Below are 26,239 nucleotides of genomic sequence, written 5' to 3' on the forward strand. Positions count from 1 at the left end.
TTCACATTTTGCATATGCATGTTCATGCATGGAGCACAATTTGGATGTTTGTGTGTTTGCAGGGAGCATGATACTCAGACACGAGATGTTTTAATGTGAACACTACACAATGATTGTTTAGCTATCAGGTGCTCATAAAAACCTACCATCAAATGTCTCACATGACTTCACTAGACATTTGATAGTGAACCCAGAAGAACGGTTGAAGTTGATGTCTTCTAAGTGCATAGAACTTCGTCTAATTTTCTGAAAAGTATATTTTTGAAAACTAGCGTGACTTCCTGAATCGTTAAGAGATTAGCTGAAGCATTGATAATTAGAATGTGAAACCTTCCCAGGAATAACATTGTGATTGATCAATTTACAGGTCTTACATGTGGCGTCATTTATTTCCCTTAAAAACACCGAAATGTGTCTTAGCTTCTTTTCAAGAAAGAAACTTTACCGAAATTTTGAATCTATCAGATATAGATGGAATTATATGTGATCAATAAATGGACAATCAATTCACAGGGCCAAACTACTTTGCATTTGTGCATAGCTTCCTGGTATAATACATATCAAGATAGAACAGTGTTCTATGGTAATATTGGTCCAAAGGTTGCTTATTTGGACTAACTTTGCTCGCCATGAAATTATGAATAAAAGCAATAATTTTTATGTGTATCAAAACATAAGATTATTCTAACCACAAATTGTATACAAAACAAATTATTTTACAGTATAAAATTGATCTAAACACATCATATATCTGTTCTCCTAACACTAATACCATACTATCTTTGGTGTAGCGAAATGAAGAAAAGATGGAAGGAGAGATAACTGTGTGAATACTTGTCATCCATCTGAAACTTCAAGGTGTCATAGGTACCCATAATGGTTGTTCATACTACAGATAGCTGTATGTGCTACGTCAGTTTAAGTGTCTCCTGGAGTCCGCCAAACTGCCCAGATGAAGAGGGCAGGCACGGGAACAATGGAGGCACAGGATATCATCCAGCCGACGGCAGTGTTTGTTTGTTGTTTAACACCGCACTCAGCAATATTCCAGCTATATGACGGCGGTCTGTAAATAATCCACACCAGACAATCTAGTGATTAATGTCATGAGCATCGATCCAAGCAATTGGGATCGATGACATGCATCAACCAAGTCAGCGAACCAGACCACCCGATCCCGTTAGTCGCCTTTTACGACAAGCATAGTCACCTTTTACGGCAAGCATGGGTTGCTGAAGATCTATTCTACCCCGGAATATTCACGGGTCGACTGAACATAGGGAAAGCATCCAATTTGTGATAGATTTCACAGGATAACAACAAACGACAGGGCCAACAGTGATCACCTCCTTTAGGACAGCCTTACTGCATTAGGATTTGCAGCAATGTATTGTTACGTGTTGATTCCCAAAATAAAACACAGGTTAATCCAGAATTCGGGTGGAACCAACAAAGTTGTAACCACACCATGGGCGGTTTTATTTTACCCCCGTTTTATTTCGAAAAAAAATCTTTATTTCTGTATGAATTACCACCAAAGACAATGAATAGATCTTAATTGTGCACACAATATCAATGAACAACCAACTGATTATATTGAAAGGGACAGGATGAGGTTTACAACCACACAACTGGATCAAGTTTTCTCCAAAATACTTATATAATACGAGCGCTTCAATCAGTTTGCTTACAATCAACACTACACTAGAGGAGACATCTGGAATCGATGATGATGAGGCCAAGAGAAATGACCCACGAGCTTTTCAAAGATTTGACAAGTTGTTTATTGACAGATGTGTGTACACCTATGATATTGACAAGGGCGAGGTTGTTATTTTAAATCAGGCAGACAACGGGCCAGGAACTTCACGTGCAGACTCACAACCCCATGTCAATTTCAACGCCAGTCAACACAGACAGGAGTGCGGCCCGGCCTTGCGTGAAAATGAAATTGACAACTGTCTGTCATGTGTTGGAACGTGAACGGTTTGAAAAATAAGCTAAATAATGAGAGCTTCAAGTATTATTGCACGCATCACAGTATTTTTGGTCTTGTAGAGGTATGGAACAACAGCACCAAGGAAAGTATAGAGACTATGTTCCCCGGGTACAGTGTCAACACGAACTACAGAGAGTATAACTGCCGAGTGGGCGTGTCTGTGTGTGTTCACACTTGGTCTGAACCAAGTGGTCTGCGCCGTGTTATTACTGACTACACAGACATGATAGTTCTGTTAATTGATAAGAGCATATTTAATCTCAAACGTAATTTACTTATTGGTTTTGTATATATCCATCCTGTAAATACTCCAGTAATGACAGACACTAGATTCCATAAGGGTATAGAGTACTTAGATAAAAGCTTGTCTGCTGTGTTATATGAACATCCAGATTGCGAAATTATTCTTCCTGGTGACTATAATGCACTGTGTGGTAATCTGAAAGATTTTATTATCGACGACAACAACATATTTATTACATGTTTAGAAGACACGGAGTATGTATCGGACGTATCTGACGTTCTCCGCAGTACCAGAGATGATGTGTGTAATACATACAGAAGGGATGTGGTAGACTTTTGTTGTACGTTTTCTGTCCATATTATTAATGGACGATTTGCTGGGGATAAGGACGGATCATATACTTGTTTTAAGGAGGGTGGCGCTAGTTTGGATGATTATATACTATGCTCAACTACTTTGTTTGACAACATTTCCGACTTTAGCATACATACTCGCTGTGAATCAGATCACTTTCCTATCATACTTACCCTCCGTTGATGTGATAGACAGGTCGATGATGTTAATGAAAGACATGTAAATAATATTCCAAGATATACATGGAGAAATGAAATATGTGATACCTTTAAACATAATGTTTCTGAGTCATTGTTTTACACCGCGTTTAACAACACTCCAGCAATATCAAGGTGGGGGAACACCCAAAATGGATTTCACACATTGAACCCATGTGGGGAATCGAACCCGGGTCTTCGCCGTGACGAACGAATCGCTTTAACCACTAGGCTACCCCACCGCTCCCTCGGAACACGAACCAACAATGATACAAAAGATTGGCATAGTCTCCTTTAAGCTCGTGCTAATTGTATGTATACCATTACTAATAACAGGCTCAGGTATTCTCAAAAAATATTTAACGACATGTTATATGCATATAATTGTTGTATATGGAAACATGTTCAAAATGTTTTGTTTCGCACTGAAGATTCTGAACTAAAATAATTGGGCACAGGTTGTGTCAGACACTGGTGGTATTAATGGGTTAAATAGAGTATAATGAAGGAATGTTTATGTACTATGAAAGTGTATGCCAGAATATGCGAATTTAATGCAGTGAATAAATAATTATGGACATATATTTTGTGTCGTCTTTACGGTCTCTACCGGTTACAGCAATCCGGTTTCGGACATTTTGCTTTAAACAATAAATGGGTATGGGTCATCTACCTTTGTGTATGGGTCATAAAAAACTTGTCACGAGTCAGCCAAGTGAGGTACCAATGCTCCAAAACAGGTACAAATCTGGCAGGAATTTCAGGTACACTTAGACATTAGCGTGGGGTACGAATCGCTATGGGTACCGATCGTCTAGTATCCGACAAATGGGAGGATGGTTTATGCACGCCAAGTGAGGTACTCTCGCTTTACCACCACATTTTGGTCTGTTTACAAGTGCAGTCAGCCATGGGAAAGAGGTGGTGAGATGAAATGGGGTTTAACGTCACGTTCAATATTATTGCACCAATAGAGCGGCGCGCGCGCGTGTGTACATCCTCCCGCGGCAAAGGTGTTAGCTGGTATGACGCAGCCAGGTATCGATCCCCTGACCTTCCGCTCTCCGGGCAGACACTCTACCACTAGACCAAGGATGTGGTCGGATGAGCAGATGAATTCAAGCATGAATGAACGAATGAAGGTATGCTTGAATGAAGGAATGGATGATACGTTTTATAGCATTGCTTTATCTTGCTCAACAACATGTACATGGAGGTTATCACGCGAGTGTGTTTGGGGATGGTAAATATCCTGCATTAGAAACATTGTATTTAGCGAGCTAAATACATAGAGTTTATTCCTAATACAGGATATTTACCATCCTCAAACACACAAGCGTGATAACCTCTTTATCATATAATGTCATTCTTTAATTCTGTGCTTGAAAATTGCTTTCCCTCTCTCACAAGCATTACCGAAATATTGCGAGTTTTCCTTGAATGCGCGCATTAATATTTATTACGCCACAGGGTAAGTGATGTGTCAGTCGGACAGTGACAGTAGCCAATATAGTTCCAACTGAAATCTGTTTCTTATACAGTGGCGAAGCAACATATACGCCAAACAACAATTGTTTTTTATTGCCTTTCGCGGCAATCCATCGGTCTGTCCGCTAGAGTAACTGCCCTTTGTCAAAGGGAAGCCACTCGAACCCTAGTCTATGAGACGTCACGGCCACACGATGTTGACAGTCGGTCTGTCCTGTCATAACGTTCAGAAGTGTAGTCAGATGTACACACAGCGACAAAACGAAACAAGGTAACAATTCAAACATATTTCGGCCAAATCCAACTATTTTAATTTCTGCAGAAGGTTTCAAGCGGCAGAGGTCTACAAGCACAGATATGGCTACTGATCCCGCTTGGCTAGGCCTCGTGCCCTCGCAAAGTTGTTTCGAAATGTATATCTCCAAAGTTTCCAAAACTTATAAAATGCCTTAGCTACGTCACAGTTATACACCGATTTTCAGTATATTAGACTGTTCTTTTGATAATGATAGCAATTATCCCTGTAGTTTATCCAGATTCCCGATGGTTAATTCTGACTCGATCGCCGAATGACGAGGGCGACGCCATGATTATTTATAAACAGTGACAGTAGTCCCTACTTGACATTTGATATTTGCATCTCTATCCGCATATGACCAAAACGGATATCGTTTCATCTGTTGGCTTTATCCTGCCGAGAAACCTACCCATTATATGATAAACTTGTATATATATATATGATCGATATACGGTATTATTGCTTTTGTTCTTACTGATATTGGATTTGTACGGCATATGTTATTATTTTCTCTGCAGATGAGCCAGTAATACTTGGTGGATATAGCTGCAGAACCACATAGATTTTTCACTAAAACTAAATAGAAATTTTAGAAATACACATTGCAACACTGCATTTTTTGTAGAAGACAGCTTCATTCTGTTTCAACAGTCTGAAGTCATATGTTTTTTCATGAAGTTTCAACGCCATTCTGCCAGTCGTTGCTATGAAAACTCAATAATTGTCAAAAGTTCCAAACTATCAAAAGGCAGCAGTTTACCACTAGACCTATGTTTGTGCCAAGTTGGATGAAGAAATATTGTACGGTTTTCAAGATCTGCTCCGGAAAGGAGCACCACCGCCATCTTCAGTCTAAGTCATGGTTCTTGAGTTCTGCTCCGGAAACGAAACGTGGCGGACGGACGGAATGCACCCATTCCTATACCCCCATTCCACTTCGTGGCGGGGGATAAAAAGCGACAAACACTTTCCATTGTGCGATCCCGACTATGTAACGAGCATGTGTTTATGAATCACGATTAAGTGAGTGAGTGAGTATGGTTTTACGCCGCTTTTAGCAATATTCCAGCAATATGACGGCGGGGGACACCAGAAATGGGCTTCACACATTGTACCCATGTCGGGAATCGAACCCGGGTCTTCGGCGTAACGAGCGAACGCTTAACCACTAGGCTACCCGACCGCCCCGAATCACGATTAAATAGTGATGATACCAGGAGTTCGCGAGAAGGTGCGCGTATCTTGCCCCACTGGCGGCACCCGTCACAAACACATGCAAAGGCAAGACAATCATGTACATTTTATATTGTTTTTCTGTTGACATATATTTATCAGTTAAATCAAAATTAGCATATGTGAGTATTCATGTCGAAATCATTGAAATAAAAAAAATGATCTCATTGTCTCAGGGAAACAAAGTGAAGGATACTTATACCCAACAAAAGTTATGGATCATAAACATTGTTGGTGATATTTTTGTGAAATTGTATGCTTACTCTTCTCTACAAAGAAAAATCCCCTCCAAATGTTCACGATCCCTAACTTGTATTGTTCAGTATATAATGATGGCTCTAAGGCAACGCATGTGATAACCGGAGCTAACCGTTACCGATTTATAATCAACAGCTCTGTCTAATGTACCCTCGATCATCAGCAGCGAAATGTATGTGAATTGATCTCTGAAAACTGCGTCACTACATATTAACTGAGCGAGGTAAGCAGATTAATACCCATGTTGTAAACAAGAAACTTGTTATTAATATTCTGGTCTTCGATAATGTAACATGTTGACTATTTTGATGAAGTCCTTCACATGGAATTATCTGGTCATTCTAGTGTGTGTCTTTACCGCTGAAATGTTCATTTAGATATAGTACGGTCACGCCATTGGTTGCCTTTCATGAAGGTTTTCCTCGCAGTGAAGACCTTTCCAGTTTTCAGTCGGTTCCAGTGCCTTCTGAAGTTTCTAAAACGGAAACATTTTCAATAAATATGACATTTGTAAGTTTGGATTCTAATAGAAAATGCTATTACCAGGAAACATATAATATTATCAATTTCAAGTCGCCTGCTTCAACAAGGCAAGTATTATTAGTTAGTGTGTCTTTAGTTGCCGTATACGGTGTCGTATTAGGTAAGCAGGAAAATATTGGGCGAGGCGCTTAAGTCTAAAAACTGAATTATCCATGCAAAAAGCCTGATAATCCCCAAACGAGCGGTTCAAAACACTACGCGAGCGGAATAAGACTGGCTTCGGGCAGGAGGAGTTCATTATTTGCGTAGGGGTTTGGTTACCTGCTGGTCTATAACCAGAGAGCCAAAACTACCAACGCCTTTGACGTCTTTAAATCTCTTAGAGTAATGGATAGCGAAGACAGTGTCGCACCTACAAAGACATCCTTCCATGATTGCTCTAATAGCACAATTGCTATGTAGAGCCATGGTTGAGGCGATCGCCCCGATCTCGTGAGGATTGTTCGCCCTCAGAGAATCAAGGTTAGCGATCTCGTATTACAAAGTAGACACAATTTTAGTCTTGCCAGAAAACGGTATAAGGATCTATACCGAAACGTCGCTTTCACAGTTATTAATGAAGTTATCCATAAGATATGTCTACTTTGTCATCCGTGCACTTCTAAGTAATGCCTATCAAACAATTCGATCTCGTATTTCTGAAGGATGACTGCACGCAACCATAGAGATATGGTGTTGCGACTGACATTGGTCGTGGACGTCTTGGATACGGGAATAAACAACCGTTTCCGCGTACCACGCCTTGTCTTTGAAAGGCGGATAAAAACTCGTAGTGCATGCACAGGGCACATTAAGCGTTCTTCCTCTTTTAACGTTCGAAGCGGACACGGGTAATATCGAATGCATGTAACTCGCTAATCCTTGCTACAGTGGCTGTAGCCAAGAGAAAAAATGTCTTCTTGGTGAAGTTGAAAAAGGATGTTACGTGGAGGGGCTCGAACGGATGTCCGCGTAAACACCCCAAAGTACCACATTCAAATCACAAGCAGGGGGACGAAATTTGGCCTTCTGATCCTCAAGTCTGAAAGAACTTAGAAGGGCCTGTACTTCAGGAGCTTTGGCCATCTTACGATCCTCCGGGATTGGCCAACGTTGATTTAAGAGCCACCAAGTATGTAGAAATGGTGCTGCCTTTCAAGTGTCTTTTGGTACGCAAATGTAGGAGGTAGTCGACCAAGAATTGAGGTGACATTGTAGTGGGATCTTGATTCTCCACCTTACAGAAGGTTTCAAATGATCGCAACTTATCATCATTAGCTTTTGCTCGCCCATTAGCCTTTAGCGCTCTTTCAAGACTAACCAAATGTGCAGACAAAAACTGCCTGGAGTTGGGTGTGGCAGTTTGCTGTGAGAGTGGATTGTTTTCTGAGAGATTTCTAAGGTCTACAATCCACCCCCTCGCCGGCCACCAGGGCGCGACCAGGCTGTGGTGGCTTATATTTTGTGTATCACCCTGGGAAGTAGTACAACGTTTGGCTCTTCTCAGGGGATGCTGAATGCATCTACCGCCCAAACCTGCAGATCCTACTTCTCTGCCGCTGATGCACCAGATGAAAAGCCTCTGTGTGGAGTTTTCACTCCGTGGGAGCTTCCCTGTCTGGTCTTGAAAATGCATCCGCCAGAATGTTTCCAACATACGGGGATGTGCAGGACTAGAAATGGTAGACCCAGTCGATCCGCCAGATGAAAGAACTGAAACGCCTGTTGAAGTGGGGAGTAAGAGTGCGTTGTATAGCCACCAAACCACCGTGTAGGTGGAGATGGCGAGTTGCATGTTCCGGAGACGCTCCTGCCAATGTGAAATTGCCAGAAAGAGCGTCTCCAACTCGACGTTGTTGATGTACCATGTGCTCTGTGCACCTAACCACAACCCTTAAGCTGTCTGGCCCTGTTGGGAGGCGTCTACAAACATGTATAGCGCTGGAGTTCGCTCTGTTGAGGAGACGCCTCTTAAGACGTTCGACTCTATCGTCCACAAACAGGTTGTGTCCTGAGGTAAGACGGTAGAGCGATGGCTACGTACGGGTCCTGAGGTCTGATGTAAGACACCAGTAACTGCTGTTTTGAGCATAGGTGCAGACGCCCTCTGTCGGTCAAATCCTGGGTTTATGTGAGCAATCCCAGCAACACTTGCCTCTAACAAATAATAGCGGCTGTTTGAGAGCGGGTAGTAGTTTTAGATTAGATTGTCTACCAGGCTGTAATTTTGAAAAATTAACTACAGGTGGGCTCCTGATCGTTTCGTGCCCTGGCGATGAAAATTATGTTCGTATGCGAACCAATGCCAGATCCCTTGCAGACTAAATAAATGTGGCCCCTAACCTATCGCCGAGTCACGACGAAGTGGGAAGAATAATAAATAAATAAAAAAGCTGTATCCAGTGGGATAAAGCTGAATATGAATAATCTTTGGTCCATATGATTCTACCGTACAAAGTAAGGTGATCCTTCTCACCCCCTGGACGTCGTAAAAACGCTCCCGTTCTTATATCGAGGTAACAATGAGTGAGTGAGTTTGGTTTTACGCCGCTTTTAGCAATATTCCAGCAATATCACGGCGGATGACACCAGAAATGGGCTTCACACATTGTACCCATGTCGGGATTCGAACCCGGGTCTTCGGTGAGCCGAGCGAACGCTTTAACCACTAGGCTACTCGACCGTCCCAGGTAACAATGAAGGGAGGTGCCTCGATACTGCGCATGTTGACAATTAGGATGTTTACAGTTCTTGACCCTTGATAGTTAAATCACCCTGCGCCGTCACCTGGAGGTTCGAGGTCCACACGTTGGAGGCGGTGAGGTGAAATTGGGTTTAACGTCGCGTCCAAGATTATTGCACTTATATAGCGACGTGCATGCACGTGTATGTGTGTGTGTGTGGCTGCTTGTACTAGTCCGGACTGATGCCGATTTATAGGGCTAGCACACTGAGATACCATGCCGCAGTTTAACATGAATACCCCACTAAGACACAGTATACTGACTCCAAGCCGACCAGTCCTTGTTTTAGCCCCTTAATGCCGAGCGCCAGACAGGGTAACAACAAGTACCATCCTTAAACGTCTCTGGGCGGACGCTCTACCACTAGACCACGGAGGCCGTCCATACGTTGGAAGGACAAGAAGCCATTGAATGAACAAGCGTCTTTTCACATGGAATAACTTTATATTTTAACACAAAAACGAGCACAATAATAAGAAATGTATACACCACCCGTTGCAGATGAAATTTAACGTGGAAGCAAAGTGCAAATCGTAAATTAATGCCAAATATTGAGGACCAAAAGAACATGTCTGTGTAAAGACAAGCAGTAATGTGGAGCTAGGTAGGTGACGTCACCTCCGTTGATCACGTAGCAGCTATGCGAGGTTGGTCTTCAGACAGTAGACTTCTTGTGAACAACTTTTCTTATTCAGCCTAGGACCATCGCACAGCTCTGTTTCTGTCATTAGGATAGCACTAGATGAATTGAGGAATAATGCAGGATAAGTGAAAATATACCTCTTTAAATGAAGTCCCAGGTGTGGTGACAACTGTCCAGATGAAGATGATGGGGAAAGGCAGTATTGATGCGAGTGATATCATCCAGCCGACTACATTGGCCCAAGCTGGGAAGATGTAGTCCCCGTACTTGGGTGGGCGGTAGGAATACACTGCATGGCCAAATATCACCTGGGAAATATTAAAAACGTTGTATGGCAGTCAATCCATAACAGTGATCATCTTGCCGATTTACATTTTCTCATAAGTTATATATGGTGATAAATACACATTTAATTCTTAAACATATCTTCCGCAATTGCTCATACGAAGCAGATGACCTATGCAGTGATTCTCTTCAAGTTTGTTTGAGATTAATAGATTATCTGATCAACAAACATATCTAGACATAGCAACATCGAATAAATAAAAACTATATATACATAAGAATATGTGCGTCTTTTGAATTGTTAAAGTTAAACATTCAATAGCAATGCAACGTTGAGGACACAGATGGGTTCCATTTTGTTACGTCACTGAGTAACACCTTTCTGATTTGACTTATGACAGACGGAACTCAATAACATTACTTTCCATGTGCACATCTATCACATAACTACATGTGTTCTTTACATCGTGTATAAAATATATGGAGAACTAGAACTTCCAAATACCAATGCATTTTGTTTACCTTCTCACACACATAAAGCCATTTGAGTGCAGAGTTGCGTCCCTTTGGTACGCCATAAACCAGTGATTGTGGGTTCGAATCCCGCATCACCCCAGTTATATTTCTAAGTTTGTCAGCAACATGCCCGTGCTCATGGGTTTCACCAGAGTGGTTGGTAAACGTTTGAGACCTGCATCACTTCTGGCTTCCCCCCCACATCCAGCTGACACGCAATGATATGACTGAAACCCAGCTCCCTCACTTGTACATTCTGAGCTTACTGTAGCGTTCACTGTATATTAGTCACATACAAACGTCACAGAATGAGAGCATTTGCATTTTGTCTTCATCTGTGCATGGACATGTTTACAAGAGATAATTGAAGTGGAACAGCTGTAACTGTTGCGAACAATGAACCCAAATTTGTCCTTTTGTAATCCCAAATATAACATTTGTTACATTTAACTGTTGCAATGAATGAAAAAGTTCTATTCTGTGAATGGAGATGTTGACAAGAATTGATTTAGGTAGGATAAAGAATTTGACTTACATTTGTTTTCGTCATCCATCATTTGTATAAGCATGGTAGTGTATGGGGTGATCTACACCAAACGTCATTGGGCAATATAATCCCTGAATTCATGAAATCCTTCAATATTTTACATAAAAATACCTAACTTAAAATGTGCTTTAATAAAAATATTGAAATGTTCTGTGATTTCATAATAATAAACGTATCGTAACATAGGAAACATATAATGTTTGGAGCGGACATGTGTGCCTCTATATGTTTTACTACTGGGACATGTATGTATATTTAATCTTATCTTATTATGTTTATGATCATGCGTTATGATTCTGAACGTCATTAATTCAAATTTCAATTTCCAAGCTTTCCATCCGCCCTGAGCGGACGCGCAGGGACATGACGGAAATGCTGTTCAAGTCAGTTTTAAGCTTAGCTCCTTCACTCACTCAACCGCAAGTGCGCGTGTTGATGTAGACATCTGGTTTTCTGCAATTGTAGCATAACTCACCAAAATAAGCAGAGGACACACGAATCGAATGCACAAATGCATGAAGACTGGTATCTTCTCCCCCCATATCATACTGACATCTTCCTCTAGCTTCTTTGTGCCTGAAATACAGTCCGTATATCTTTTGACACATGTGCTAAAGACATGATCTTGTATCATAAGTGCCTATAAGTAGGACATTATCTATGAATGAGATACGTTTTGCACTTTCAATACCTGTATACGAAATAAGGTGCCGCGAATTGCACACGAGTGTATGCCATCATCTAACGAGTGTTAGTTCGAATCCCAGATGCGCCCAGATTATGACCATTGGTTTGTCAGCACCATATCCATAGTTTTGGTTTACCAACGCTGTAAACCTCCTAGACCGTCATTACTACGGGCTCTTCTTCCCAATTAAGACACCACAAACTGATACTAACTGAAATATAGCTCACTCACTTTGAAACCTGTTTTGCTAGCACAATCCAATAATATCACGTGGTAGAATAAGTATTAACAATTAGGAGATAAACCTACTGTGTTTTGAAATTTGATGTAGTCCCACTCTAGAATAGATACCTCTTTATTATAATTTGGAACCGAGCGCTTTAGCGCGAGGTTCCAAATTATAATAAAGAGGTTTCTATTCTACAGTGGGACTACATCAAATTTCAAAACACAGTAGGTTTATCTGCATTCTACCATGACGGCAACAACGCTTTGAAAACGGCGCTCTCTTGCAACGCGTAATAACACAGGTGCACAGGTCCGCGATCTTAGAACATTCCGAAAAGTGGTCACAGGTAGTTATATATGTAACAAATATTACTAAAGTTCAAGATTAAAAAACACCAAAGTCGTGAGTAGTTCATAATAAGTGTTCAAAACACATAGTTTTTCAAACTCCTAACACTCCTAACTTAACAAAGAGAGATGTTTTAATTTCTTTCAAACTGTTGCACACTATTGAACACTGTGGACTGGCTGTCGTTTCTCGGAAATTTGTGAGAGAGGTCATTTCTTGGAAATCGAACATGCCATCATTTCTATTGTAGGGGTGACGGGTAATAGAAAAAGGTTTTAAAATGCTAAACGAATATATTTCTACAGCAAAATTTATGAATTAACATTATAATGTACATTTAACATGTCTAAGAGTTATTAGTTAGATAACAATTACCCTCAGTAAAGAATAATAACATCAAAGTAAATGCCTCTCCACCCCGAACTTGGATGTGGCAGAACTTGACCTAAATCACGGTTACTCACACCTCACAGCTGTCAATGGCTGACAATCATGTGTTTACATTAACTTGATTTAGTTAAAAGAAGCAAGATGACAACCCCGATCTATGATGTGGTTCAACATTTTCCTGTAGACCTGTCCAGAAATAGTAGGTCGTGTATAATTTTCATAATTGTGCGTGTTCTGAAATGAATTTCATCAAGTTTGATAAGCTGTCACTTCAGTTAGGACATTGTTTTCGTGGACTTTCGAAACGGAGTGTTTTCTGATGCACTTTCAAATCCCCTCCTGCCAAATTCTAACGGTGGTGGTTGACGGAGATGGTAATGGATATCGATCAGAAAAAGGTTTGTAAACACCATGTTGTCATGAATAAAATGTCTTCAAACACATTTTATTATGTTATATTTCACTTTCATTGTCGGTTGTTTCAATAATGAAATTACCTGTTCGTGGGTTTCAGAAAAAGTTACCAAAAAAATGAACAATTATCATTTTCTCAACAAAATTTATTAGATATCACTCTCTCACTTATTTTGAATGTGTGAATCTTTGAATTATACCTCGATCCCCACCCTGAAATGAGAACCGTCCTAACGTGTTCCGGTTGTCACTGTATCTGCACTACACTCTCAGTTATGGCTGCCAAAGAAATTGTTAACAGTAACAGTGCTGTTAAAGAATTGCAGGAAACCAGAAGACAACCCAGTACTGATGCACAGTGTGATGCTGTTCAACATTAACACGTTGACTAACTATCCCTGCTGATGTAATGTTGTTTTTTCAAACAATTTTTATAATGTTATATTTTACTTTAAATGTCGGTTGTTTCAATGAGGAAATAGCTTAAATTGTTCCGATTCTGGTCACCATAGAACATTTCTCTAACAGTTTCATAAACATTTCATTTGTATGCAAAAGATATGCCTTCGTTAAATCTTTTAATGTCATCATCGAAGCAGTCAAGGTTGCGCCCTAGAACGCCCCAAACATCCGATATCAAACTACCGTATTTCCTCTATTTGACACTATACGCCGTATATTAATTTCGCGAGAGCCCTTGACTCGGCGTGTATTAGAGACCTGTCTGGTATTAGAGACCCAGCGTGTATTAGAGGAAATATAAATATGTTTTATAGTTCATATGGGGGTGATCGATCAGCAGCCATTTTCTGTGAATCGATATGTAGGCTATCTATGTATTCATACGCACGTTTTTTTGTGAAAAGGCTTAATATATTTGAAAGGGGTTTCCGTAGCAAAAAGGAAACCTCTTTTTAACCAATCAGAATCAAGCATTCATCAATGTCATGGTAGAATGTGGTGTAGACGAAAGGTCACGAAAGAGAGGTATGTCACAATTTGCCCGTTTTTTGGTGGCGAGCAATTCAATATTGCATCAGTTTTATAAAGTTGGAAGAATCCTCAAACAGAGTCATAATATGTTTGTAAATGTGCTTGTTAAAAGTAAATGTTATTGCGCGGTACAAGTACTGAGATCCAATAGTGCAAGAATCTTGTCTTGGCAACGATTCATTACCATAACACCAGCCAATGACGATGCACTCCAGAAGGGCATAGAGCGCTATGGCAGGGAAGTAGGCGAACCAGTCCACCAGTGTCAACACGTATATCCCACCCTAGAAGTACAGGAACATACAATAGCCACCAAACATATTCCAGCATGCATTGGTCGTCAATACGAAGCTACACGTACGTGTATTTACACTGGGCTCATTCATAATACACCTACATCAATGCAGGTCTTAACCAGATAAAGCAATATTCGAATTCATCAACAACAATGTACATAATCAGCCAGGTCACACATTGTTTCCGTCCGATCACCTTGTTTCTAGGTTAGTCATAATCGGAACGGTGCTTTTATGGGATTCAACCTCGTCTAAGACCTGTCCAACTTTGTGTGTTTCGCCATTGCGAAGCTGAAACGGTGTGATATAATTGAAAATATATGTCAACACCATATAATTTCCAGTTTCAATTATCCGACAAGACAGATTCAATTTGGCGTCAAGGGCAAAATGACGGTGATATTTATATGAATGGATCACTGCAAATCAGTGACACTGATCAAAGTGGCATAAGACACAGTCGAGGTACAATGAGACAGATCAAACATGCTGAATGTTGTTACTGGTAATTCTTTCGTGGTTTTTATTAGTTTCCTGTAAACAGCTGCTTAAGCAATATTGCTGTTTATAGGTCAGTTAAAAACCTATTTCTGTTCATGCTGACCTTACCCGCCAAAACCTGACTGGAAAGGATGGGGGGTGTAATTTTGGGTTTTATTTTTTAAGCAGGTTACATACATATGAAAATCAATGTACTACATAACCTCATGTTGGCTACGCCCCCCTGTTACTTGAAGCATGAAGAGAAAGGCCTGAGGTCATGGTGACCACGACTGGGTTCCCCTGCAAGTTTGGCTCCAAATGAATGGCATAACGTGTTAAAAAAGCTGGTGAAAAACTGATATGAGTTGACAAGCAGTTTCTCACAATGTGTTCATAAATAAACAAATGTTAAGGTTGGGGACAATTGTAGAGGCAGGCTGGTTTAGAGAAACAAGAATTGGTGTAAAGCCTAACCTCTGAGATATAGAAGAGGCCGGCCAGGAACACGGTGGAGAGCACTACGCAGAGGGTAAACCAACGTCGCCTTCTCAGGAGTGGGAACTGGTCTTCCAATGCTGTTACTATCATTTCAATCCCTGGCACCTGTAAAGTCAACATGAGTGACATGAGCGTTCAATTGTAAAGTCGGCACTTATTCAGCCGTATAGTGGCTTGAAGAAACACATTTAGACAGTATAATATGTCGACACTCTAGATTATCAACTAGAGTATCACAGCTCTTTATTTAAACTACTATGTTACCGCAAAAAATATAATATATAATACATTATACCAACGGGCTATAGAACGTCAAGACCAAATTCAATGTGAAGGTATACGAGCATCAGTTGTTATTCTATATGCTTCTACCCGTGCATGCCTTCCATGGAAATTCATCCGTGAGATTTGGTCTTCAGCAATCCATACTTGTCATATCCCAATGCCGTACATGTATGCTCGTAATGGCAATCGCTTGATTGTCTGGTGCAGACTCGATTATTTAAAGATTGCCGTCACATAGCTGTGTGTGATGTTAAACAACAAACAAACGAATACATATGCTTCTACTTGCCAAGGATAATGTATAATCCAGAAAAGCATTTTGGCGTTTTCCAGTCTTTATCCAGGCTTTATCCCGAGAAGATATGTAACTTTATCATATATTTGAGTGTTGTTGGTGCGATAAACCAACTCGATAAACTGAATAATAACATCCAAGTGCATTTTGCACATCATTGTGGTCACTGGGGAGTAAAATTCGGAAATGTGACCCCATATGTCAACAAGAGAAACTTTTGAAAGTATCAGTAGGTCTTGAATACAACCATGACACAACAATCTTACAACGTATGACTCAAAATTCTTTGTAGAAAGAGCATGCTCGAGTGTACCTCCAAATTTATACTGAGGGCTGGATGCTCTGGAATGATACTCCTCCACATTCAGAGAAAGTTGACAATTGCAAGATTGAAATCATCTCTTTTGTCATACATTATGGAGCGTTTTTTATCAGTCGAAATCTTTATGCACAGATCTAAATATGAAACAAATGAAACGGCTTCTTTTACGTCTAGGTCAAGTGGGTAAATAAGTTGAAATACTTTACAAAATCGCGATGCTGTCGGAACATCATATTTCCAACATTTCAGTTCACATTTCAAAAGTTATTGACTCTGATTTAGATTGTTAGTCCAATATAAGTGTTAACCTACATTAACATTGTATTGCACTGAAACACTTGCAAACCTGACATCATTCCATTTCTCTGTATAAAACGTCAACGCCAGAGAAATACCAATGTCGATTATCCACCAAAACAGATTCCATTGTACGTAAAATGACAGTGAAAAGTATGTGAATCACTTAAAACAGTGACACCAGATAATCGCGAAAAGGGAAATATTCTTTAAGGTTGATACCTAACTAGTAAATTTACATAGTTTTGTACTAAACATAGCATCATTCCATGGTTTTTTTTGTCTGCAAAACGAGCTTTTTACTTTCCGAGGCGCAAGACATTCGATCCCTTCCAGAGAGGACATATGGCCAGTTGTATAAAATGTATGTATTACCAATGTATCTATTGCGAGTGCCATCAACGTAACGAACGTCAACACCAACCACAGCTGCGGTAAGGGAAGTGATGCCAAGAAATCAGGGTACACGATGAATGCAAGGTTGAATCCTGAAACACAAAATCATTGGAATTCTTCATTGAATAATAATATTTATATTTTCGCCTTAAAGGTCTAAAACGTCTATATTATCACTTTACATCAGAGTAATTGTGTAAATGTGGTTTCCTTTGTTTAGGCGACAACACTGTTGCTCTGCCCAGCAAGTTGAGTGTCTTTAGCCAAGAGGCGGCAGCACAATAGTGTGGAACATACCTGTGCAATATCTGGTTATAGTGAGTCAGTGTGTTGGGTTAAATGACGCTTTGAACAGTATTCCAGTAATAAAACGGCGTGGCAGCATAATATGGGAGGAAAGCCCGAAGTGATCCACGTGTCAGACGTTTACCACTTGGTAAAACCCACGAGCACGGGTGTGGTGCTAACAACCTATTAACATAATCGCGGCAGACCGGGATTCGAAACCACAAGTGGCGCAACTCTGCACAGCGAATTGTCACCAGTGGCACCTATCCGATTGTATGTGTGCATATCTACACCTCAAAAGTAGTGTTTGGCCGATGAAAATTATGAAAAACAGTTGTGCTGAAGAAATCGTTTATGAGAGCAATTTTATTTACATAAACAATTCACATAGTCTGCTTTTGTTCTCATTCGATACCCATAACCAATGAATGCTCTGTCGCAGCCTACGAAGCATCGTCATAAACCTGACTACTTCTTTACGTAAACAGGAGTAGAATCAACTGGACCTGATGACTCGAAGTCCTCCATAGATAGTCCTCGCAGGTGGGCAATGTGACCAATGATGGAGAAACAGGCGAATCCCACGAATACACCGGTCAATGCATCAGCCATGCAAGTCACTACTGCATCCCTAAAGGAGAGAGGAAAAAATCGTTATGCCATTTGGAAGTTTGCAGCACAGGCCTGATTAAATACTCTCGACGTGAATCTACAACAGTGTCGAGAGTATCCATTAATAGGTGAGGTGAAATTGGGTATAACATCGCGTTCAAGATTATTGCACTTATATAGCGACGTGCATGAACCTTAAACATATTGTACCAACCTTTAACTAAGCATCCTTACTGCATGATTAGCTTGTGTTACTCACAGCCTGTGCATGAATCGATTAGCTTAAGCCCTTTCCACGCGGATGACTTTAATTTCCATAATTTCTATTTTATGCAAATATACATGGGAGATATTCACACAAACCATTATGGGGAATGGAAATGAGGTATAACGTCGCGTTCAAGATAATTGCACGTATATAGCGACGTAGATGCACGTATGTGTGTGGCTGTTTGTACTAGTCCGGACTTATGCTGATTTTATAGTGCCAGCCCACTGAGATACCATCCACTGATTAACATGAATGCCTTACTCAGTACACAGTATACTGACTCTGAGCTGACCAGTGCTTGTTTTAGCCATTTAATGCGGAGCGGCAGACAGGGTAACAACAAGTACCATCTTTTAATGTCTATTTCTATGATGCAGCCGGTTATGAAACCCCGGACCTTCGGCTCCTCGGGCGGATAATTTATTAATAGGGAATCAATGAATGCCCTTATTTATATACATGTACTTATCCTTACACAACACTATGCAATATTCCTTCTTGCTTTGATAACAGCATAGAACATTGTGAAAACAACAATCACTGGAACACGCCCTTCGACCACCTCACTCCCAGAAGGCTCTTGCACCACTCATCACTTTTTTCACGATAGCCTGTAGACAGGTGATAAGTGCAGCCAAGCGTTGAGGGGATGGAGGTAGGGGCAATCATGACCTGTTGTGTCAGGATAAGTATATAAATAAGGGGAATACTCTTATCCCCTTTAATTTTCAAATTATCCCTTCACAACAGTATGCAATTATCCCAAGGACGGCGGGTCGGATCAACTGCATATCCCCATTTGCGATTGAGTGATCGGGCCAGAGCACACACTAGATTTGACTGCCACTTAATCTTCAATCCATGGGTGTGTTCAATTTCATTAGTCCCGTAATACATCACCACCAAACCTGATTAAGGGTAAGGTAGGATCGAAAGTCACGTCAGTGGAGGTACTGGAAAGACTGGGAAAGAGGGAGATGTCCTCTGTATCAGTAGACCCAACGATGTCAGTCAGCGGGGCGGGAGTGCAACATTAAGCCAAGATGTACCTCTGCACGTGGACCATGATCAAACTTGATTTGGGTGATTTGAGTTCACTGACACATGGTGCAGTGGCCGAGGACAGAAGAAAGGCAGTCTTCTGCATAAGAGGCTTTGGAGAGAGGTTCCAAGTCCCAGGTTGGAGGTACAAACTTTATTCGCTGATCAGCCCTACGGTAACCACTAGGATAGTGGCGAGTTGAGTAGCAGTGGCGATACGAGTAGAACAGGAAGGCTGAGTTAATGTGGAGTGTGGATAATACGAATCTTCAACGATTTCTTCCTCAACTCTGGGAAGATGCGCATGGGAAATTACAGAGTAATCCCCCTTGTTCAAAAGAATCCGAATGTTGTCCTGAAACAGCTCCAAGTGCGCGACCGCCGACATGAGAGTCGTAAGGAGGGACGACCGGTTGATGAAAGAACGAAAGATACGCCCAGAGATGAGCTGGAAAGGTTGGTGGCGCATGCCTGAGCGCGTGGAGATACGTCTGATGAGGCTCCCGCGCCTAATGATGCGCCTGAAGGCCCCAGATCGACTGGCACGAGGCGATGCGAGGTGGGTAATGCCAGTAGGCATCAGCAGCAGACGACAGAACAAGCATTAACGTCATAGTAGAAGAGGCGCGGGTAGTTATGGCGGTGCCATTGTCATATCCATGGGACAAGCTACTGTGTAAGAGGCGGCAAAGCCTGAAGGATGGATCCACCCGATGATGACCCCGTTGACATAGATGAGGTGGTGGAGGTGACAGTCAGAGGCTTACGAGGTGGGGTCAAATTCTGGCGCTGTATATGTTTGTGAGCCCTGACTTTAGCCATGTAGACGATGGAAATGTCGGAGGATGAAAAGGTACAGTCAGAGCATCGCTAGTCCAAAGAGCCGGGAACCCGTCATTTAGGGTAAAGGCCGTGGTAATCATGGCAGTCCACGCACTTTTGAAGGTGGCAAAGGTCATCGTCAACACCCAACACCATCACACCAGCACAAATCTACAATATCTCAAAATCAAATCAATAAAAATGGACAATATCCCGAACATTACCGGAACACCAGACGTTCACGTTAAAACGAGGGTGGTATAAAAACACGAGAGACAGAAACCAAAACGGAGTCTTCACGTGCCGAGAGTTATGTTACCAATGTCTGGGTAAGAAACGTGTGTGGACGGTAAGTGTTTGATATATTTATTGATAAGGAACGGCTGTGGTCCTGTAGATAAATATATATAGGGAGATATTCAATTCAAACTGAAATGACAAACAAATCCAAATCGCAATGTGGAATGGAAGCAAACACGTCCGTTCACTACGGGCGATGAAGGAAAACTGATGAGTGGTGCAGGAGCATGCTGTGAGTGAGGTGGTCGGACGTTGTGCTCGTAGCAATAAAACGCCAACGCCAAACAAGTCCCTTTTATCCGACAACACAGATTCAATACAGCATAAATGACAAGATAGCCATGATAATTATATAAATGGATCACTGTAAGCATAGTGCATGTTATCAACATACTTGAGACAACGGTTGTTTATGACGTTGTGGCCAGCCATTGTGACTATACACCCCGTAGACACACCAATAGAGAACAGGGAATAACCACAGGCCTCGATCCACACCTTTAAACAAGAAATTGTAAAACTATTTATTAATCCGATGATATGATAGGGACTCATCTTTCTGCACAGCTGTTTGAAAAGGAAGGTAGATTTATGCTGCCACAGAAACGGTAATTGATCAATTTATCTTATTTCTAAAATCTTGTTCTAAAATGTATGTCGTGGCTTCATTTGTTTTCTAAATGTTGTTAATATCAACTTCAAAACCAGGTAATAACAAGTCTTAATTAACTGCCGCAAAACAGATTCCTTTGGGCGTAAAAGTCAAAACGGTGGTGAACATAATGATGAATGGCTGACTGAAATTCAGAGTTGACACCAGGTGTTCACTAAAAGGGTAAGGGAAAAGCCTTCCAAATTACTCTTGGATCTTGGAGCTTCTCAAAACTGGGGTAGATATAGAAATAAATCCCATCTGCAGATCCTGGGAGTAGACAGCCACGGATGAGAAAGACCAAGGTGAGGATGTAGGGAATTGCCACGGTGAAATACACAAGCTGAGGTAAACAAAAACTTTAAATTTATATGTGTGCTTACGTTGTATGTTGGTACCAACTATTCATGTTAGACATAAAAAAACATACTCGATCTGCAACTCCTCTTTACTGAGGGACTTTACGACGCTTTTAAGAATATTCCATCTATATCCTCTATGTTCAAGGACTCTTATTTAGAATGAAGAGGGCACGTGGGCCTGGTCGTTTTAGATTCACGGTTAAGTGAGTGAGTGAGTGAACTGGGTTTAATGCCGCATTTAACAGTATTCCAGTCATATCACGGCGTGTCAGCATAATGTGGAAGGAAAGCCCAAAGTGATGCAGGTCTCAGACGTTTACCAATTCGGTGAAACGGGTATGGTGCTGACAAACCTAGAAACATAATCGGGGCGAACCGGGATTCGAACCCACAATCATAGGTTTCTGGCGTGCCCAAGGGAAGCAACTCTGCACAGCGAATCGCGGCGCCTTAGACGACTGGGCCACACGTGCCCCCTCACGGTTAAGAGTCCCGGTGTCAGTTGTGCAAGAAACATATCGTGAGATCGAATCCCAGTTTTTCTTTGCTTATGTTTCTATGTTTGTTAGCACCATGCCCCTGCCCGTGGGTTTCACCAAAGTGGTAAACGTCTAAAACCTGTAGCCGTAAAGGTAAAAGGTCCGTGGTATATCTGAAAAACTGTTCAAAGCAGTTCAAAAACCGACAACAGGTTTCATCAGGTATTGATTATTTTATCAGTCGTGGACATACACTAAGGAGCTGTTAATAAGTTAATGCAAGGTTCTGGCAATGTCTAATGTAGCTGTTTGAATCTGTATGTACCTTCCCGGTAACCTTTATTTCTTGAGAAACCCACAGAAACAGAAGCCCCATCGTGGCCACCAGACATCCCGCAAGAGGCCACCTTATGCCACCCAGATTCTCCAGACCATCTGTCACCTGCAACACCTGCAATCTAACGACATCAGCCATGATACAACAGAGAATGAGTTAGATGTTCCGCCAGCTCAATTCACTTGACGTGAACATGAAATGTGAATAGAACAAATGCGCCTTCTTGGTTTGTTTGTTTGTTTGTTGTTTAACGCCGCACTCAGCAATTCTCCAGCTATATGACGGAGGTCTGATAAATAATCGAGTCTGGACCAGACAATCCATTAATTGACATCATGAGCATCGATCCGCGCAATTGGGATCGATGACACGTGTCAACCAAGTCAGCGTGCCAGACCACCCGATCCCGTTATTCGCCTTTTACAACAAGCATAGTCGCCTTTTACGGCAAGTATTGGTTGCTGAAGACCTAGCCTTCTTGGTAGGAAAGGGACTTATTCAGCAAAACGATTTGTGTTTAATATTTCCTTCATTACAGTATCCTATGTACATGTATATGGATATGCCAACGAAAAGTTATCAAAACAAAAATACATGTTTATAAGAATGTATGCTGATTTTTAGATCACAAGGATAAATATTTCAAATCAGCATCTTTAATAGATCTTCTAAACATGTCAGCATTCACATAATTATTCGTTTTTCAAAAGAATTAAAATTGTTTAAATGTTTTGAGTGATATGGTTTGTACAATAATAAATGACGTTTTGAAATCTGTAGATTAAATAAGCAACTGAGATTGTTTGTCACTGCATTCTCGAAGTTATTGTCACCCTGCGAGGGTATGTAAGTTCCACTTCATTCAAAGAAAATTCAGGCATACCACATTTTTAATCATAGTATTGTTGATGGCTATATTTGTGTACAATGGGCGGCGGCCGATGGGATGGTGTAAATCCTGCAGCGGAACCATGAGGGCAAGAGAGGCAGTGTAAGTCCCCATGGTCCATGGTATGGTGGACTAGCTTTGTTGGCCTGCGATCTCTTGCTCGTTGTTATCATGTATTGTTATGTATAGTGATATTTGTTCTATTGTTACATGCGAGGTTAAAATATAAATCTGTGATAGTTTCGTTATTTTACTGTCCGTTGTTGACAGGTTTTTTTTATAAATTCTATTATTATTTATCATTAAAGTACATGTATAACCTTTTATTTTCACGATATGCCTGAAATACTGTTGATGTGACTTTTAATTTTAACTCATTGAAGAGTATGCAACCATAAAATCACCATACATAACAATATCATATAACAAGGGGCTATAGGTCTTCAGCAAGCAAAGTTTGGCCACGAAACAGGGGCCTAGGGGAATAAGGGATATCTCTTCTACTTGCAGGAACCCTAGCAGGATTTACACCCTCCTTCTAGTTGCTGACGATTGCCGTCATGTTTAGCCCCCAAACTAAAACAAACAAATATTCTCTAGTGGTAGGAATTAATGTACTTTGAATTATGTGGCCTTTATACCTGTAACACAAAATGAGTTTCATATCGTGGCATATTATAACTATACCATTTACAAGGCCCGCAGAACATATGCATTACACAAAAAAACAATTACATCAAGAATTTCCTCTTGAAAGAATTTATGTACCTCCAAAATTCGTCAGCAGCCGAAATATGACCGTCAATTCTATCGGAACCTGAAGAAAAGTTCCCAACGGTTATATTATGTGTTGCGTAAATGGTGCTATTCTCTGTTGTGTTGTCGAAGTTGTAGGATGTGCAAGCAAGGGTATTCCAGTGGTTTTCACAGTGGTTCCAAGGAAAGTTGTCGGAGAAGGAATGGTAAAGGTAGAACATGAACCAGCAGAAGATGACGCTGTAGTATGTGGAATATAGCCACGAGTATATGATGCCGCCCAAACCAATCCCTGCAAGAAGAAACATTCCATTTGGACAATCAATCATTGGCCAGTATTAATGTTCAGGCAGGTTCATTATGTAATATGTATCGTTATGACATTTTCCAGTGAAAGAAAGGAGACAGGTTGGGCACACATCTACCTTTGAAAGGCGGACACAGATTCCAAACGTTGATAGGTCCACTCTGCGAATATTGACCAATGACCATCTCCAGGAAGACACAAGGTATGGCACCAATTATTGTAAACAGCAGGAAGGGTATGAGAAACGCACCTATTCCAAATGAATAAAACAGCTTACTTGTAGTCATATTACAGGACACCTAAACATTGTCGCTTACGTTGTAAACGACGCAGTGTCAGTAAAGCAGCTTTTTAGAAAGGATTTGGAATAGTTAACAGAATGAGCACTGCAGATATCTGTCAAAACTTTTCCAGATTTTGGTCTACACTAAAATGTTTAATGTTTAATAACTGTATTAATATATCCAGATTTGGATGAGCGAGTGACCTGTCTTTAATGTGATCGGGGATATTCCTAAAGTATGTAACATCTTTCGGGGCAGTGCCTAACATGAGACGTGAGATGAAGTGGTCACGTTGAGAATCTAGCCAGTTTGCACATTACGTTATGTGGCTAACCACTAGGCCACGTCAGGGAAACTTATCCTCTGCTATGCAGTGTTCAAAGAAATAAAATTGCTAGCGGGTTGAAATATTGCATAAGCAGAATGAAAGGTCAGGATTGGAGATTCGTCCCAAATGTTTTATTTGCCAACTAAATTTCTTTGAGAGGCATTTAGAAGTTGGAGTTCTAAGTAAGGATAAGATAAATGGATGAACAATTGGAATATATTCATAATTGGAATAAAGAATTTGTTCGTCCATATATCTTATCCTTACTTGCCAACTACATATCGATGCTAACAATACACATATTGCACATACCACCACCATTCCTTGTGCAGAAGAAGGGGAACTTGATGAAGGTGCCCGACCCGAGACCATATCCGAGCACAGTGATAATATAGTCCAGCTTATGACGCCACTGTTCATGCACCATGTTGCACACACAACCTATAATACATGTTTACAGTACATACATATTTGAAATGATCTAGCAGTTCCCCTAGCATTACTCCTTTAAGGACTTATATAACATTCTTTATAACCCCATTGCTGCTTTATTAATTTTTCCTGATCAGTTGTGAAATGCACATCCTGTAAGCAGAAGATTTGTGCATTTTTATTTCTTAAAAGTGTGAACACTTGTTTTCGTTTGAATGCATTTAATTCAGACCTCTACAGTTCAGGGACATAATTTTTAACTTATCTTTAAAAGTCATATTGCATCGCAATTTTCATTGTGTACCCCCTGGCTGCAGCATCCACATCCCCGCGACGCCCGTCATCTGCCATTCACATACGTCGCACACGTCATGTGCGATATGCTAGTACACAAAAGCCGGACACAGCAGAGACATGCGCACAGCAGTCCATATACCTCAACATTCGCATATTGGTTTTGCACTATTAACATGTTGAGGTGCTTATTGTCCACCCTTGTATTGACCCAAATATTCTTGCTAATATACATACTGCAGATACAGAGAAGGGTTTTAACATGAAATGAACAGAAATAAACACTTGACAAATAAAATAGGGTAATAATTTGGACTTCCATCGCTGTTTTCATCCCTCACTGAACCATCTTTAGTATTTGACATACTGTTAAACAAACACCTACGGGTTAGATAGGTGTGTCAATATTATACATATCAATAAAATATATACTCAAAGTTGTGTTAAGTAGGATTCAAAGGGGTTATGAACCTCCAGAGCGACTCTCAAAGGTGAAGGCACTTCACTATTTTTAAGTGCCTTG

At 40.8% G+C, this 26,239-nt stretch overlaps 1 protein-coding gene across 1 annotated transcript; it reads right to left on the bottom strand.

The window, feature by feature from the left end:
* Positions 1 to 6,459: 6,459 nt before the first annotated feature.
* LOC139465130 (sodium-dependent dopamine transporter-like) lies at positions 6,460 to 25,417 on the bottom strand. The gene is made up of 13 exons (XM_071246819.1): positions 25,303 to 25,417; positions 24,497 to 24,628; positions 24,084 to 24,363; positions 22,415 to 22,547; positions 21,457 to 21,591; positions 20,991 to 21,094; positions 18,057 to 18,181; positions 17,242 to 17,354; positions 15,644 to 15,772; positions 14,575 to 14,674; positions 11,804 to 11,904; positions 10,118 to 10,288; positions 6,460 to 6,546 (listed from the first exon to the last, which is right to left on the bottom strand). Exons 1-13 carry the CDS (start codon positions 25,415 to 25,417, stop codon positions 6,460 to 6,462), a joined length of 1,725 nt encoding a protein of 574 aa, XP_071102920.1.
* Between the last annotated feature and the right edge of the window lie 822 nt (positions 25,418 to 26,239).

This window comes from Haliotis cracherodii, unplaced genomic scaffold, assembly GCF_022045235.1.
Source record: "Haliotis cracherodii isolate W230 unplaced genomic scaffold, xgHalCrac1.p SCAF_17, whole genome shotgun sequence".
NCBI lineage: Eukaryota > Metazoa > Mollusca > Gastropoda > Lepetellida > Haliotidae > Haliotis > Haliotis cracherodii.